General features: G+C 34.1%; 1 protein-coding gene across 1 annotated transcript in view; it reads left to right on the top strand.

Annotated features, from left to right (window-relative positions):
- The window catches only part of LOC132705902 (flotillin-2), a 289,458-nt gene that overhangs the window by 229,226 nt on the left and 41,428 nt on the right, over positions 1-18,804 (top strand). Inside the window, exon 2 of the mRNA XM_060676852.1 lies at positions 5,823-6,119. Coding sequence (XP_060532835.1) covers positions 5,823-6,119 — 297 coding nt within the window. The remainder of the gene's footprint in view (positions 1-5,822; positions 6,120-18,804) is intronic.

Raw genomic sequence — 18,804 nt, 5'->3', positions numbered from 1 at the left:
GATTGAGAATAAAAACGAGTATGTAGATATAAAATAATAAAGCACCAGGATCAGGTATATATCTCGCGAACCACTAAAACCTGCTACCGCAAAAGTGTTGAAAATGATATGCACGATATTTAATAAAGCTTCAACTGGTTGAATCTTAACTCCAAGACTTTCCAATTCCTCATATTAATCAGATATTTGTTAAATAGGGTGATAAAAATAAAAGCGAAGATTATAGAAGTCTAAATACCACTTTATCTACTGGAAGATTATATAAAATAATGCTTAAGGTAAGAAAGGGGACGAATTTGAACAACAAAGTGGCTTTAGACCCAACTCACCTGGTAGAAAAGCGCATAACAATAGGAATTTCATTCCGTTCGTCTTCAGAAACCATTCGTCTTAGGAGAACAGTTTATATAAATGCAGTGGCCATTATCAAACTCGGAAACCCCACCCGCAAAGGCTGTAAACCAAGGGATATACTTGAGAGCGACTTTAATATAAGTAAAAAATGCAGCTCGATGGGAAATTCGTGTGGAAGACAACTATGCCTACATAGCATACTTTTCGCGGATTATCAAGCATCAATTGTTGAAGAGCAGATTGTTGAAGGTTTGTCTCAATCTAGTCTAATTTAATTGAAATCCCAATCACTTTTTGACTGAGAATAATTTCGCTAAGTGTTTGTCAACCGAATTTGTTTTTTAAACAGATTTAGAGTTATTGGAGAAGACAATAATATAAAAATAATATTTTCCAAATTTTGCATACTTGGCAGTCGAATTCGCTTTGGATATTAAGAGGTTTACCAAAAGAATCTGCAATTTTACTATTAATTATAGGACAGCTTGTATAAGTACAATACAGAGGCTGAAGTTCGAACCCAAATCAATTGAAATTCAAAAGGAAAATATCAAGCAGAAAGTTATTTTCCTAGCACAATGACGACAGCGTATTGATATCGTGATATCGAAAGATCTATAACCTTATCTAGACTCGTCTCTCTGATTCGATTCCATAGCATCGATAGTCGCTCTTTGGTATAACTCGTTACCTCTTGTTTGATTGCGCCAGTAGATAAAAACGCAATTTCCATAGCCCTTCATATTTTCATAGCACGTGTGTGGTTGTTTCCTCCTTTCCTTGATAGAATCTGGATTGGCCTAGTATGTTTCTCCACCATTGCCGGGATTCCCTTTCCATCCATTTGTTGGCGGAATGTCGTGTCGTACATTTTAATCGTAAGCGTTAGGACGTGGACGGTGAATACAATTTATTCCTACACTATATCACAAAACTCCTTATTCATTCTTTCACAATCACATATAATTATGTACCACTATGACTGGCGATAGATTAAACGAAAATCTAAAACCTAATTAAAAGGTTTAATTTATTAATTTTTCATTGATTCCTTTTTGCTTACAAAAAAAAAGAATAAACATTTTTGAAATCTATAGTTAGAGTTAAAAGAGTCTTAAATTTATATTGTTCTGTAATAAATAAATTATAAAAAATAGGTGCCATAGAACAGTGTTGTACCCATTTTGACCATGAATTCTTTTCAACGTATTAATTTTAACATTTTTTAACGTTTTTACAGGTTCATTTTAAATCTAAAAAGATTCGATGAATACGTTAATGCTCTTCCTTTTAAATAAGAGGACTTGAAGTCTTGAAATTACTATTAAAAAATGATTTTTCGGAAAAAAATCATTTAAAGAACGCCCATTTTGCAATTTCCATATACATACATTTTAGAAAATTTTTGTGATTTGAAATTAACAATTATATGAATTTAAAGCTCTACCCTTTGGCTTAAATATTGCTCCTTTTGTGTTTGCTTAATTATTATATTATTTATTATTATATTTTTTAAGTTCTAATAGTTTTATTTCAGTAAAAATATGTTTCTACTCCCGTCTGTAAAATGCCTAATTACACATCGATCTAGCGTGCGGTAATCGTCACTTAACCACTTCAGTTTCGTTTCCCACGGATGTGAGCCACTTCGGACATTTCCGGGAGTTTACCGTACAGGTTTGGAAGCAATCGGATGTTTTCGGAGATATTTCCCATGCCTTGAATTGTGACGTTTGGCAATTCTAACGGTCATGTCAGCGAAAGTATACCCAAAAACTAACAGTCGTATCAAATAAACTCCAAAGTCAAATGCGGTTTACCGTACTTGTTGTGTTTACCTTTAATTTAAAGGAATTAAGATCTTCGGTTCCCTTAATTAAAAATGTTTGTAAAAAATATATAAAAACGACTACAAAAAAGAATGTAAATTTGAACTGAATTGTTATACTTATTATTAAGTAAAAAACTGATATTTTATGGCGGCTAAATAAATGTGAAACAAGTAAACAATAAATAAAAGAAGATCTCTTTATAAAATAAATTTTCCCTGACGCGCTCTAAAGGGATGTTGATATGCCGCATTAGGAAAAACCGCAGGGAATTCTAATCATTAGAATTTCCATATAAGTTACCTTGAGTTCAGCAACCAACTTTGCGGAAATCGTTTTCTAAAAAATTTAATAATTCCAGTGTTTTATTTGGAATTGATAACACTACGTCTATGTCTTGTATCAATAGGATGGGTAGTGTTCAATAAATGTAGAGAAATATGGCAATGGTGTGAAAAGCGAAACATTCCAGTTTTTGCAGGGAAAAATATAATCACCGGCTCAGAGTCAAGTTCAATGAAAATAGGTACTAAATATTCGAACGGAAGGAAATATTTCTTTCAGATAAAAAAAAACCTTTTAAATAAGGTCCCCCGAGTTATATAAATGATAGTGATGATTGCTTCATGAAAATTGGAATAGCATAGCACACGCAATGTATTGCGAGTTTGTAGATCAAGATCGATACTTTCACCTGCTTCCGTTCGTCATTATTCGACGGTTTACTTTTGAAAAGTATCGTATAGCACTCAAATTTTTTTTTAAAAACTCATCAACAACGTGTCCGATCATTTAGAGCTTACGTGGAAGCATCTCTTTAGAGCTACATCGCCGATTCGATACCCTACGGCCCGTCAATAGAAAAAAAAAGGTTAACAGTTGCTTCGCGTACATACGTGACTGGAGTCACGCGAGGGCCCCACTTTCTTCTAGACGAGAAGGAAATCGGCGCCAATTTTAGGTTAGACGTGAGCCTGGCATTTATTATTGCCCGCGCGGTTTTCTTCGATGCGGTTTACGGCCGCTACCAAGTGATGATGAAAATAAATCAAACGCGTTAAAATTTGTGCTCGTCGTCAGGAAAACCCCGTCCTAGAGTATAAAGTAAATGTTTTACGACTGTCATGGGAAAAATATTTCATCGTACGGCTGACTATAAAACTGGATTTACTACTTTAATTTATAATAAAGTTCTTGAGGTTTCTTTATGCTGGGTCACTGGAGTAAGCCGCATAGGTCAGAAACTGTGCATGTTGGGCGCATTCTTTGCATCACCCAACACACAGTGACAGTTGTTTAAACATAGGAAATGATATGCAGATGGAGTTGGCTATCTCACTTTTTATTTTTGTTTTTGCGGTATTTTCCAAGCCCTTTTTTCAAAATCTACTGGGTCTTTTTGAAATTCTTGTATTTTAATAACAATAAAAAAAGTATCTTTATTTCAAAATGTAAGTTGAAATAATCAATGTAAAGACGTATTGAAAAAAAAATTATAATATTTTTGTATATTATATAGGGTGTCGCAACGGGACTTAGCAACTTGCTGAAAATTTGGGTCACATAGGTTTTTGTTTTTCGCCTGTCGATCTAAAATTTTAAATATCGCAGTGTTGCCGCTTGTATCGAAAAGTAGCGAAAACTTTGATTTTTTAAATACATATCCCGTATAATGTTCAAATTTTCTCACCGCTGTCACTTTCTAATCATTTTTGTAAAATATTTCCTATACCGATTTTCGAGATTTTAATTATTTTCCATATTTGGAGCTAAAAGAGACACCAATTTTAATTTTATGGGTATATCGTAGGTACTAATTCCATGTAGAGTAAAAACTTGTACGATCATGATTTTACCGGTTTTGAACATGACAATGGAAGGTTTTCTAAGTAGAAGCAGTTTAATGACTAAGTCTATTTTTTTTACATATTTGTAAGTGTAAGGTAGACAGTGCATAATACATTTATTTAAGAAAAATTTACAACACAAATAAATATTTTAAAAAGTCTTTTAAAAGTTCCCACATTTTATCCGTACACGGCTTCACCTCTTTCTTTTTCTTCACTTTTTAAATCTTTTTATTAAATCACTTATTTCTCAATGGAATAAATATTATCAATTGTTAATGCGATTTCATGACTACCTTACCCTCCTTACCCTTATAAACACGTCAAAATAATTAGATTTTCTTATGAAACTGTCTTTATTTCGAAAACACTGTCATTTTAATTATGTGTCAGAATATTTCGTAATAAGGAATTTGAAAATGATGAAAAAATAATTTTGTATGGCCTGTTCATAGATATAAGAAAGTGACCAATTGCTTTTGAACGGGTGGTCATTAACATACAATGCAACAAGATTATTACTATTAATATTTAATTAATTAATAATTACCTTAATTAATAATAATAATCTTGTTGCATTGTATGTTAATAACAGCCTTTGGATAATCTGTTCAAAAGCAATTGGTCACTTTCTTATATCTATGAACAGACCATACCCTATCACGTTACAAAAGGCATTAATCTTCAGCAGGAAACTATGACCCAGGATACTGGCAAATTTGCAGCTAACATTTCGGTTTTCTAAATTTTGACGTTCCTCAGTAATAAGACTTTTAATTGGGGTTTGTTTCAAGACATTATATCCAAACGAGACACAAAAATTCATTCATAAAGCCAATATGAATTAACATTTTTTATAAATGATTTCGTTCCCATGCTTGCTACCATAGAATGGTTGGATGATGATTTGGTTTAGCCATATAGCTATTAGATATACTACGGTAAAAATTGATGCGCCTCAGGTGGAATGACCTTAAGTGGATGCCTTCACCTTTTAACCATTAAACTGTACCAACACAAAATTTTCTTTCTAAACAGCGATATCCGTACAGTTAATTCTTCTTCTTTGCTTGAAAGTTTAATGGTATTTTAAACTTATTAACGATCTGAATGACCTCAAAAACATCCTCAAAGCTTCCTTTCTATCTCTAGCAGTTATATAGGTTTACCCAAACACGTTCTAGTCTTAGAAATATCAAAGCTTTCAGTTTATACCACCATGGGTGTTTCACACACTAAACAGCACAAAGTCATTTTGATTAACTGGTTATGTTTAGAAACAGAACACTCCTCTCAAAATCACTAAAATTCTAGAGTAGACAACGTCTCCTTGAGGTCAAAAATTTTATGCAACATAATAAAGTGCCTAACTGGGGATTGGAAATGGGAAATATTACGGGCTTGTCGGATCTCTTGGATATAATGTTTTTATTTTCAACTCAAAAATATGGAAAATAATTAATATCCCAAAAGTCGAGGAAATAGGAGAAGTGATTATGAAAATAAAAATTATAAAAAGTCAAAGTTGTTACTTTTTTTCGATGCAATTTGCACTAGGGACTAGCCAAGTCGCCTCTTGAATCCCAGAAGATCAAAGTAAATCATATGGAAAAGGTTTTGTATACTCCGAGTATCACACTTTCACTAGACTATTGCTGCATAAGGTTCCTTAGACCAGTTAAAAATTGTTTTTTGCACTTTCTCCATCGGTTTTGAAAATAAGAAGAGTAAGACGCCTATTTGGTGGAAAATTTTTATTCTTTTGAAAATTAACTTATAATTTTGCTTCCAGGCGGATGTTGCGGTTCGACGAAACGCGTGACGACCGTCGGCGGTTGGTCGTGGGCGTGGTGGTTTGTCACGGACGTGCAGAAACTCTCGCTGGAGGTGATGACGCTGAACCCGCAGTGCGAGAGCGTCGAGACGGCCCAAGGGGTGCCGCTATCCGTCACGGGTGTAGCGCAGTGCAAGATAATGAAGGCCGACGAACTGCTGCATACCGCCAGCGAACAGTTTCTCGGCAAACCGATCAAGGAAATCAAAAGCACGATTTTGCAAACACTGGAAGGACACCTCAGAGCGATACTAGGTAAGATGTCCGTCGGGGATTGGTCTTATTCCGGCCTTGCTCTTCTTTGCTCGCCTTTCTTTTGCAACGGCGCGGAGATATCGCAGTTCCGCATCGTGTATTTCGTGGTGCGTTCGCATTCTGCAAGAAGACGTTCTCCTGTTGAGGTGTGCAATGTTTTTTTTTAATGTTGATGATTATAGACTTCAAAATTTGTTCGGGTGTCGGGTGGCCCAAACAAATAAAAACAATGTTTATTAAATAGGTCGGGCAATGAGAAAATGCTGGTAATTATTTTAGTTTTCGTTTAGTTCAAGAAATGGATGCCAGGTAGCATCTTGCGTCTTGATTTTTCAAAATCAGGTTTTAGAAAATGTTATTATATTAACTATATTGATAAACTGACCACCTACCTTTCTACTAGACATAATCGCAAAAAATAGTCATTTTCTGAAAATGCCAAATGTTTTCATTAAAAATTAAGTTTAGTCAACTAACCAAAACTACTTATTTAATGGAGACCAACTAATTTTATTAAAAATTTGTATTATTTTTGTAGTCAAATCTGGATTAAAATAAACAGTATGATTCTTCTTTCCTAACTCGCTTTGTCCTAGGTATTGGATTACCACGAACTTGTTGGGTTCAAAACTCCCGGACAAAATTAACGAAACCTCATCTATTTTTCTGAGTTTATGATGAGATTTGAATAATTTTTTTGCATTGTAAGTGGGTTCCGTGAAAATGTCATAGTTTTCGTTGATAATGGCAAAAAGTCCATTTTCGATTTATACCGGGTGTAATACAAATGTTTTTTCGAAAATTTCTATCACCCTGTGGAGTATACCAGCAACCGAAATATATATCACTTGACCTTTCGCCAACATTTTCTTTTTTGTTTTACTTCATATCTCTGTTATTCAAGAAGATACACCGTTTTATAGTGTAACATGTTTTTATAGACTTTATTGTTCGGCACATTCATTGTTAAATTTTTTTAAGTAGGCTCTGGAATTTTTCCGACATTTCAAGCCATTTGTCAACGCATGTTGTATTTTAAATTTACAAAGGTCAAATAAAGTTCGCCATACTGATGAGAGCTGTTCGGAAACTGCTTATTAAAGGTTATCATCTATTATTATCTTAAAAACATTGTAATTGAACATGTGATACCATTTGTTCCTTTTTTGGGACTGAGTAGTTCATTTATGCAAGATAATGTTCGTCCCTACGTGGCTAAACAAGTTATAGACTTCACAAAATCTGTAGTTATTCCACTGATGAACTGGCCCCGTTACAATCACGATTTATATCACATAGAGTATCTATGGGGTGCTCTAAAAAGAATGCTTCGAAGTTCTAATCCCTTACCGGTTAACCACATTGCAGAATGGGAGAAGACACAATTAAAAATTTTATTTCCTGTATGCTGAGGCTTAAGAATGCAGTGATTCGAAGTAGAGATGGGTATATACGTTATTAACGTTATAATAACCATTAATTTTATTGTTTTTATTTACTTTTTTCATTTCGTGTTTCCAGTTTCACTTGTTTCCGAAAAAAATTGTCTAAACTCACATAAAATCCTAATATTATAATTACTTAGTAACTCGTTAATTTTGATTTCATTTATCAAAGCGAGCAGAAATTATACAGCTGGAAATAATGTATTCGATATCGATACATCGTTTGAAATGTTGGAAAAATTCGATAGCCTATACATTAAAAACAAGTAACAATGAAAGTATTGAATCATAAAATCTATAACAATATGTTACGCTATTAAACGGTGTATCCCCTTTAATAACAGGGATAATGAAGTAAACTAAAAAAGAAAATGTTGACGAAAGATGGAGCCACGTTCAAATGTCAACTGGTATATGTTTCGATTGCTTGTATACTCGACAGATTGATACGATTTTTCGGAAAAACACATAACATTTTTATTACACCCGGTATACATCGAAAATGAACTTTTTATCATTATCAGCGAAAACTACGATATTGTCAACGATCATTAAAATCGGATTATAAATTCAGAAAAAAAACAGCATAAAAAATGTGGAAAATTTATGAAATATCATTAACATCGAAATTTTTTTAATTTTCAATTTTGGAGTGGTTAACCTAACTTGGTTTTTTTTAACAAACTCAGAGAATCACAGTTTTATCTTAACCCTTTAAAAAATATATGAAATTATGCTCTCTTTTTCAGTAACATTTCAGCAACTTAGGCAACAGTATAATTTAAAAACATAAAGTTCCAAACTAACAAGCTGATAAAAATAACATTACTTAAAAATCTATGTGAACTCTGAATGCAATTATAGAATGTTATGAAAGTAATAAATAGGTATAAGTCCTACTTATTTCTATTTTTATATTATAAAAATTCCATATTTCAATAGACATCCAATTTTGCGTTCAATTTCGATAAGTTGCTGTTTAATTATTCTCAATCAACTCCTAATATTTAATTATACATTGGCATTTGGAAAATTGTGATTTATTTGCGTTTTAGTATATAAAGTGCCAAAAACTAAGCGGGCTGTGGAAACTTGGCTCTGAGATCTTTCACTTTACAAAAAAATTGCAAAGCTCCTAAAAAATAACGCGGAAGTCCCAAAATGTCCCGTTCTAATTGCAATTGCAGGGGATCTTTGTTATTAGTAAAAGTAGAATCGCAGGTTTTCGCGATCCTCAGTACCTCATTTGTCTGATATCTTGTCGTCGTAGTTTTTTTCAATTTTACTGGTTTTGGAATATTATCTTTTGTTTTGTTAATTAATCATTAAAAAAAGGTCAATCATAAATCGCAATTTACTTTTTTAAATTTAAAAACCCAGTAAATTGTTGAAAATACTAAATTTTAAGGCTGATGTTCAATTATTTTAATAATCATTTAAATTCGTTGGCCAATGTTATGTAAACAGCTCGTTCCAGTATGTCTGGTTTTCAAGGTACCGGGTCAACGTTTCTTTTTTAAACATTTTTTTGCCGTTTTTTTGGGTAATAAGTAGCCCCCAATTGGTTGAAATTATTAAATCCAGTGACATCACCAATATTATTGTAAAGAAAATGTAGATCGGAGACTTTACTTAAATGTTGATATTGTTTTGAGACTAAGTCACTAATTGTTTTAATCGCGTTTTTCTTGAAAAGAGATTGCACAAAAAACTTTGAAATATATGTTAATTTTTGTATTTTGTAACCGACTTTTATCCAAATCGAAATAATCACAACTTCAATCAATTCCTGAATCATAATTATTGAAGTGTTTTTAGTTAAGTACATACGACGTACTTTTTTTTAAAAATCGCACGGATTGGAATTTTTCCAATCCATTTCAAGCAGTCCACCACTAATCGTGATGACGGAATAAGAAGCAAATACGGTAAACTTACCTGGTAAACACGGTTAGACCCAACACGAGCGTGGTTCCAATGACCGGCACCCACACTAAATACATGCTTTATTAAGCTAAGTCGCTAACGCTTCACGTCATATTGGCGAAAAACGCAGGACAAGACTAATCGACCCTTATCATAATTTCGATGGCCTCGAGATTATCTTTTTGCTAAAAGCTTAGATAGTGTTTGCATATCAGTAAAAAGGTGCTCGATATTAAGTGCCAAGATAGCGGAAAACCGGTCGGAAAATTAAAGGGGTATTACAAAAATAAAATAAAATTGAAGGAATGGCTGCTTATTGGTCCGCTAAGTTAATGTACACTGTGTGCCAAATTAGGAGATAAGAAAAAAAGTTTCGTACCAAAGTTTCTTGGACTCTCCTGAAAATTTAAAATATTATAATTTCCCCCAAAAGTCTCCCCCCGACATCAACTTTATTGTTTCAACACCCTGTATACTATATTTTTTGAATTTTAGGTTATGAAAAATTGTGTTGTGACGCTACTGATCCAGATATTGCAACTAAAATTTAAACACAAGCTAAGGGGATGATGCACTACTCAATCAGTTTGACAGATGTGCCTCAGCTTATACAGGGTGTCTCAAATAGGCGGTTTTGCCGAATTCAATTCAAAATTCAATATCTCAAGATTTTCAAATGGAACACACTATATTTTTATTCAGATATCAATTCTAGGATAAAATATTTCTTTTTTTTTAAAGATATCCGAGGTTTTGGATAACACCCGTATAAATTCTTGCTGAATTTAAAGCTGCCCACATTAAGTTACTTGTTGACTATATTAGGTATTTTTTAAATAGCAAAGACTATACTACGTCTTTTAAAGATGTAATACTCCAGATATACGAATAAAACCAATTGCTAACGATCGACTCTATACTATACACTTTGACAGACTAATAAAATCTCAGAATTCATATTTAAAGAAACATTTAATGGTTATTATCTGGCTTGATTGAAAATACCTAATAAAAAAATAAATAATTAAAGTTTATATGCTAACTAAACAAAGTAACAAATTTGAATAAATAAATCTATAAAACAAAAAAAAACGGAAACAAATAACTAAAAAAAAAAACTTAAATATGGTGCTAGTGTAATATATTTGCAATATATTGTCCATCCTCTGCAAGACCTATTGTATAGCGCTTCATAATGCTGAAGAAAGCATTTCTAACCGCATCGCTATTATTTAATGCAACAGTCTCTTGTCTAATTTTTTCCTTAAAGTCGTCAACTGTATGGGGCTATTTCGCGATTTATACGCACGATCCTTTAACGTGTCCCACAAATAAAAGTCCACCGGTGTAAAATCGGGACTTCACGATAGGCGCGCCACCATTTTGACGAAACTTTTTTTCGTATCCCCTATGGGTTTCTAGATCGTATAATGGATCGTTTTATTTGGCATGCAGTGTACGCTTCAATTGCACCTACTTACTACCAAGGTGGTAATGATAAGTGATTATTCTAATACGGACAACATATTTATTTACAAAAAATAATTAATAAATAACCAATACTTTGCTATCCGCATAGATAGATAGATAGATTCATTTATTGACTACGTTTCGTACAAAAGGGACGTACAATTGTAGCAAGTCAGAAGTGATATTCAAGTGCAATAAAATGAAATTAATAAATAACATAAAAACACACATCTAATACAAACAAAATTAGACAGTACTATACAGTTTTATAGCGCATCGATACCAGTGACAGTGTCAATGTATGCTCGCAGGGAGTAAAAACAATGACGTTGCAGGAATTCTTTAATAGTATGTTTAAATTTTCTATTGCTCATCTTTTTCACGGTACCTGGCAAAACATTATACAATTTCAGGTTCAATGAGTTGTTCTCAGACTTCCTCAGTCTAAACCTAGGCCGCCTAAGGAGATCCCCCGAACGAGTTGAATAGGCATGGCAATCGGAATTAGCGCTAAAGTTTCCTTTCGTTCTCTGTATCTCTAATAACTGGTAGTAGATATAGATGCAAGGAAGGGGCATCACTTTTAATTTTTTAAAATAGGGTTGACAATGGTCCCTATATCCTATATTAGCAACGACTCGAATGGCCCTTTTCTGCATTCTAAAAATCTCCACAGCAGCTGAGGAATCACCACCCCACAGTACCGTGCCATAGCATAAGTGCGAATGCAATAAAGAAAAATAGACCATAAGCAGAGTCCTTGTTCCTATCAGGCCTCTCAGTCGTCGAAGAACGAATATGTTGCTGGACAATCTATTTTTCAGGTCTGAGATATGTTGTTTCCGATTTAGACTATCATCGATCCTAATGCCAAGCAACTTGACGGACTGTCCACTATTTACCAAGCAATTGGAGGAAAAGACAATACTCTGGGTCTTGTCTAAATTTAATTCAAGATAATTATTTTCGAACCAGACATTAGCCCTGTCCTCCAACATGCCAACCCTAACGGACAACTCCTCGATACTCTTAGCAGATGTAGTGAAGGATGTATCGTCGGCAAACATCACGCACTGATTGGGGGCCAAGAAATGATAAAGGTCATTTATATAGATTGTAAATAGTAGCGGGGCCAGGACGGAACCCTGGGGCACCCCGCTTACTACTGATTCAAGTGATGAACGGTCATCCTGGTATTCTACAAACTGCTGTCGGCCCTGCAAGTAGGACGCTATAAGATCTAAGGGCAGACCTCGTATACCATATCTGTATAGCTTTTTAATAAGAAGCTGGTGAGAAACACAGTCGAAGGCCCTGGAGAGATCACTCAAGGTCAACCCAACTAATTCACCCCCCTCGAGGCCCTCAACTATCCCACTCACAACTTTAGACCCTGCTTGGATCGTCGAACACCCTCCCCTAAATCCAAACTGACCAGCACAAAGACATTCGATCTTATTAATATAAGAAGTTAGCTGATCTTTTAGTAAGATCTCAAAAACTTTTCCGAACAAAGGCACGATTGAAATCGGCCTGTAGTTGTTAGCATCATTTATATCACCTGCCTTATGGATTGGAACTACTCTCGAAATCTTAAACTGCGACGGAAATACACCTGTGTTAATACATTTATTAAATAAAATGGTTAATGGCAGTGTAATGTACTCAACCAGTCCCTTCACCAAGACACTATTGATATCATAAGCATCGCTGGAATAAGATTTTTTTAATGTTAGTATGGCTCGGTACGTATCCTCACAAGTTATCGGATGCAAAAAAAAGTAGTTTCCTAAAGTGGAATCCCTTCAACACATGCACTCTGTATATTGTGATTCACCGTTAAGATCTTTATAATATTACTCGAGACAGAACTAAAAAAACTGTTAAGATCGTTTGCTGATAAATCAGATTCTTTATCACATCTCCCAAGACAATTTCTTTCATAGTTAACAACTTTCCAGACATCTTTGTTTTTATTGGTTGATTTTTCGATAAAGCCATCAAAAGCAGATTTTTTGGTTTGTTGAATTTTTTGTTTATATTATTTATTTAGCGATTTATACACTTCTGTATAAAGATGGTTCTGTGAGACTTTACTGAGAGTTTTAACAGCTGACACTCTGTTTCTAAGAGCTACTAGATCTTTATCAAACCAGTTGACCGGTGATTTTTTATGAGGAATGTTGTTAACAGAACAATTTTGTTTGATCGAGTCTTGAACTTTGTGCAATATAAATGAAGACATAAAGTTGACATCGTTAGAACCAAGGCAAATATTCCAATCCACAGCCTCCAAGGACTTCCTAATATTCACAATACCTGACTTGGCAATAGTTCTAATTTTTTTAGTTCTGACTCTATCCGCCCTACCTATGCTAAGTTTAATAAATTGGCCTCTGTGATCTGACATGCCAGGGTCAAGAACTCCCACCTCATAAACGTCTTCATTCAAGTTTGTTATTACATTATCAATGCAAGTAGCATAAGTTGAATGCCAATAATATTAACAAAAATAATTCTTGTTACCTGGAAATGCAGGAGATTAAAAAAATTGCAAAGCTCCTAAAAAATAACGCGGAAGTCCCAAAATGTCCCGTTCTAATTGCAATTGCAGGGGATCTTTGTTATTAGTAAAAGTAGAATCGCAGGTTTTCGCGATCCTCAGTACCTCATTTGTCTGATATCTTGTCGTCGTAGTTTTTTTCAATTTTACTGGTTTTGGAATATTATCTTTTGTTTTGTTAATTAATCATTAAAAAAAGGTCAATCATAAATCGCAATTTACTTTTTTAAATTTAAAAACCCAGTAAATTGTTGAAAATACTAAATTTTAAGGCTGATGTTCAATTATTTTAATAATCATTTAAATTCGTTGGCCAATGTTATGTAAACAGCTCGTTCCAGTATGTCTGGTTTTCAAGGTACCGGGTCAACGTTTCTTTTTTAAACATTTTTTTGCCGTTTTTTTGGGTAATAAGTAGCCCCCAATTGGTTGAAATTATTAAATCCAGTGACATCACCAATATTATTGTAAAGAAAATGTAGATCGGAGACTTTACTTAAATGTTGATATTGTTTTGAGACTAAGTCACTAATTGTTTTAATCGCGTTTTTCTTGAAAAGAGATTGCACAAAAAACTTTGAAATATATGTTAATTTTTGTATTTTGTAACCGACTTTTATCCAAATCGAAATAATCACAACTTCAATCAATTCCTGAATCATAATTATTGAAGTGTTTTTAGTTAAGTACATACGACGTACTTTTTTTTAAAAATCGCACGGATTGGAATTTTTCCAATCCATTTCAAGCAGTCCACCACTAATCGTGATGACGGAATAAGAAGCAAATACGGTAAACTTACCTGGTAAACACGGTTAGACCCAACACGAGCGTGGTTCCAATGACCGGCACCCACACTAAATACATGCTTTATTAAGCTAAGTCGCTAACGCTTCACGTCATATTGGCGAAAAACGCAGGACAAGACTAATCGACCCTTATCATAATTTCGATGGCCTCGAGATTATCTTTTTGCTAAAAGCTTAGATAGTGTTTGCATATCAGTAAAAAGGTGCTCGATATTAAGTGCCAAGATAGCGGAAAACCGGTCGGAAAATTAAAGGGGTATTACAAAAATAAAATAAAATTGAAGGAATGGCTGCTTATTGGTCCGCTAAGTTAATGTACACTGTGTGCCAAATTAGGAGATAAGAAAAAAAGTTTCGTACCAAAGTTTCTTGGACTCTCCTGAAAATTTAAAATATTATAATTTCCCCCAAAAGTCTCCCCCCGACATCAACTTTATTGTTTCAACACCCTGTATACTATATTTTTTGAATTTTAGGTTATGAAAAATTGTGTTGTGACGCTACTGATCCAGATATTGCAACTAAAATTTAAACACAAGCTAAGGGGATGATGCACTACTCAATCAGTTTGACAGATGTGCCTCAGCTTATACAGGGTGTCTCAAATAGGCGGTTTTGGCGAATTCAATTCAAAATTCAATATCTCAAGATTTTCAAATGGAACACACTATATTTTTATTCAGATATCAATTCTAGGATAAAATATTTCTTTTTTTTTAAAGATATCCGAGGTTTTGGATAACACCCGTATAAATTCTTGCTGAATTTAAAGCTGCCCACATTAAGTTACTTGTTGACTATATTAGGTATTTTTTAAATAGCAAAGACTATACTACGTCTTTTAAAGATGTAATACTCCAGATATACGAATAAAACCAATTGCTAACGATCGACTCTATACTATACACTTTGACAGACTAATAAAATCTCAGAATTCATATTTAAAGAAACATTTAATGGTTATTATCTGGCTTGATTGAAAATACCTAATAAAAAAATAAATAATTAAAGTTTATATGCTAACTAAACAAAGTAACAAATTTGAATAAATAAATCTATAAAACAAAAAAAAACGGAAACAAATAACTAAAAAAAAAAACTTAAATATGGTGCTAGTGTAATATATTTGCAATATATTGTCCATCCTCTGCAAGACCTATTGTATAGCGCTTCATAATGCTGAAGAAAGCATTTCTAACCGCATCGCTATTATTTAATGCAACAGTCTCTTGTCTAATTTTTTCCTTAAAGTCGTCAACTGTATGGGGCTATTTCGCGATTTATACGCACGATCCTTTAACGTGTCCCACAAATAAAAGTCCACCGGTGTAAAATCGGGACTTCACGATAGGCGCGCCACCATTTTGACGAAACTTTTTTTCGTATCCCCTATGGGTTTCTAGATCGTATAATGGATCGTTTTATTTGGCATGCAGTGTACGCTTCAATTGCACCTACTTACTACCAAGGTGGTAATGATAAGTGATTATTCTAATACGGACAACATATTTATTTACAAAAAATAATTAATAAATAACCAATACTTTGCTATCCGCATAGATAGATAGATAGATTCATTTATTGACTACGTTTCGTACAAAAGGGACGTACAATTGTAGCAAGTCAGAAGTGATATTCAAGTGCAATAAAATGAAATTAATAAATAACATAAAAACACACATCTAATACAAACAAAATTAGACAGTACTATACAGTTTTATAGCGCATCGATACCACTGACAGTGTCAATGTATGCTCGCAGGGAGTAAAAACAATGACGTTGCAGGAATTCTTTAATAGTATGTTTAAATTTTCTATTGCTCATCTTTTTCACGGTACCTGGCAAAACATTATACAATTTCAGGTTCAATGAGTTGTTCTCAGACTTCCTCAGTCTAAACCTAGGCCGCCTAAGGAGATCCCCCGAACGAGTTGAATAGGCATGGCAATCGGAATTAGCGCTAAAGTTTCCTTTCGTTCTCTGTATCTCTAATAACTGGTAGTAGATATAGATGCAATGAAGGGGCATCACTTTTAATTTTTTAAAATAGGGTTGACAATGGTCCCTATATCCTATATTAGCAACGACTCGAATGGCCCTTTTCTGCATTCTAAAAATCTCCACAGCAGCTGAGGAATCACCACCCCACAGTACCGTGCCATAGCATAAGTGCGAATGCAATAAAGAAAAATAGACCATAAGCAGAGTCCTTGTTCCTATCAGGCCTCTCAGTCGTCGAAGAACGAATATGTTGCTGGACAATCTATTTTTCAGGTCTGAGATATGTTGTTTCCGATTTAGACTATCATCGATCCTAATGCCAAGCAACTTGACGGACTGTCCACTATTTACCAAGCAATTGGAGGAAAAGACAATACTCTGGGTCTTGTCTAAATTTAATTCAAGATAATTATTTTCGAACCAGACATTAGCCCTGTCCTCCAACATGCCAACCCTAACGGACAACTCCTCGATACTCTTAGCAGATGTAGTGAAGGATGTATCGTCGGCAAACATCACGCACTGATTGGGGGCCAAGAAATGATAAAGGTCATTTATATAGATTGTAAATAGTAGCGGGGCCAGGACGGAACCCTGGGGCACCCCGCTTACTACTGATTCAAGTGATGAACGGTCATCCTGGTATTCTACAAACTGCTGTCGGCCCTGCAAGTAGGACGCTATAAGATCTAAGGGCAGACCTCGTATACCATATCTGTATAGCTGGTGAGAAATACAGTCGAAGGCCCTGGAGAGATCACTCAAGGTCAACCCAACTAATTCACCCCCCTCGAGGCCCTCAACTATCCCACTCACAACTTTAGACCCTGCTTGGATCGTCGAACACCCTCTCCTAAATCCAAACTGACCAGCACAAAGACATTCGATCTTATTAATATAAGAAGTTAGCTGATCTTTTAGTAAGATCTCAAAAACTTTTCCGAACAAAGGCACGATTGAAATCGGCCTGTAGTTGTTAGCATCATTTATATCACCTGCCTTATGGATTGGAACTACTCTCGAAATCTTAAACTGCGACGGAAATACACCTGTGTTAATACATTTATTAAATAAAATGGTTAATGGCAGTGTAATGTACTCAACCAGTCCCTTCACCAAGACACTATTGATATCATAAGCATCGCTAGAATAAGATTTTTTTAATCTTAGTATGGCTCGGTACGTATCCTCACAAGTTATCGGATGCAAAAAAAAGTAGTTTCCTCCAGTGGAATCCCTTCAACACATGCACTCTGTATATTGTGATTCACCGTTAAGATCTTTATAATATTACTCGAGACAGAACTAAAAAAACTGTTAAGATCGTTTGCTGATAAATCAGATTCTTTATCACATCTCCCAAGACAATTTCTTTCATAGTTAACAACTTTCCAGACATCTTTGTTTTTATTGGTTGATTTTTCGATAAAGCCATCAAAAGCAGATTTTTTGGTTTGTTGAATTTTTTGTTTATATTATTTATTTAGCGATTTATACACTTCTGTATAAAGATGGTTCTGTGAGACTTTACTGAGAGTTTTAACAGCTGACACTCTGTTTCTAAGAGCTACTAGATCTTTATCAAACCAGTTGACCGGTGATTTTTTATGAGGAATGTTGTTAACAGAACAATTTTGTTTGATCGAGTCTTGAACTTTGTGCAATATAAATGAAGACATAAAGTTGACATCGTTAGAACCAAGGCAAATATTCCAATCCACAGCCTCCAAGGACTTCCTAATATTCACAATACCTGACTTGGCAATAGTTCTAATTTTTTTAGTTCTGACTCTATCCGCCCTACCTATGCTAAGTTTAATAAATTGGCCTCTGTGATCTGACATGCCAGGGTCAAGAACTCCCACCTCATAAACGTCTTCATTCAAGTTTGTTATTACATTATCAATGCAAGTAGCATAAGTTGAATGCCAATAATATTAACAAAAATAATTCTTGTTACCTGGAAATGCAGGAGATTAAGAAGAAATAGAGATTTTTGTGATGATACCAGCACAAAAGGTTTGATATATTTTATTGTAAATGCACACATACAAATATATTCTATAAAAAGGATTTAATGGTTAAAACCCAATTTTGTCGAATTGACGAAATTAAATATATATTTTTCACGCTGCATAAACTTGAGAAAATATGACCATGGACCAATTCAATTCAAAATGTTGCAGGAAAAATTGTTCATATTTCCCACAATAAACAAATTTCACAATATAACAATTATGTTTAACTTAAAAGAGCTTCATTAATTAAACTTAAGCAACATCTATTCAACGGAAAAATCTGAAAAATAACTCAAGTAATTTTGCTTAAGTTATCTTTGATGTGGCAAGGTGTTTTAGAAGAATAATTCTTGGAAGGTTGAAAAATGAAAAGGTATGCAATAAAATAAATTTAAAAAGTAAAAAGCAAAATAAAGTCCCATTAACTCAATATTTTTTTATGAACTAGGGCC

The sequence above is a fragment of the Cylas formicarius genome, unplaced genomic scaffold, assembly GCF_029955315.1.
Source record: "Cylas formicarius isolate icCylForm1 unplaced genomic scaffold, icCylForm1.1 PGA_scaffold_8__14_contigs__length_24414737, whole genome shotgun sequence".
Classification (NCBI taxonomy): domain Eukaryota; kingdom Metazoa; phylum Arthropoda; class Insecta; order Coleoptera; family Brentidae; genus Cylas; species Cylas formicarius.
The sequence above is the reverse complement of the archived record's forward strand: the minus strand, read 5'-3'. Positions and strand labels throughout refer to the sequence as shown.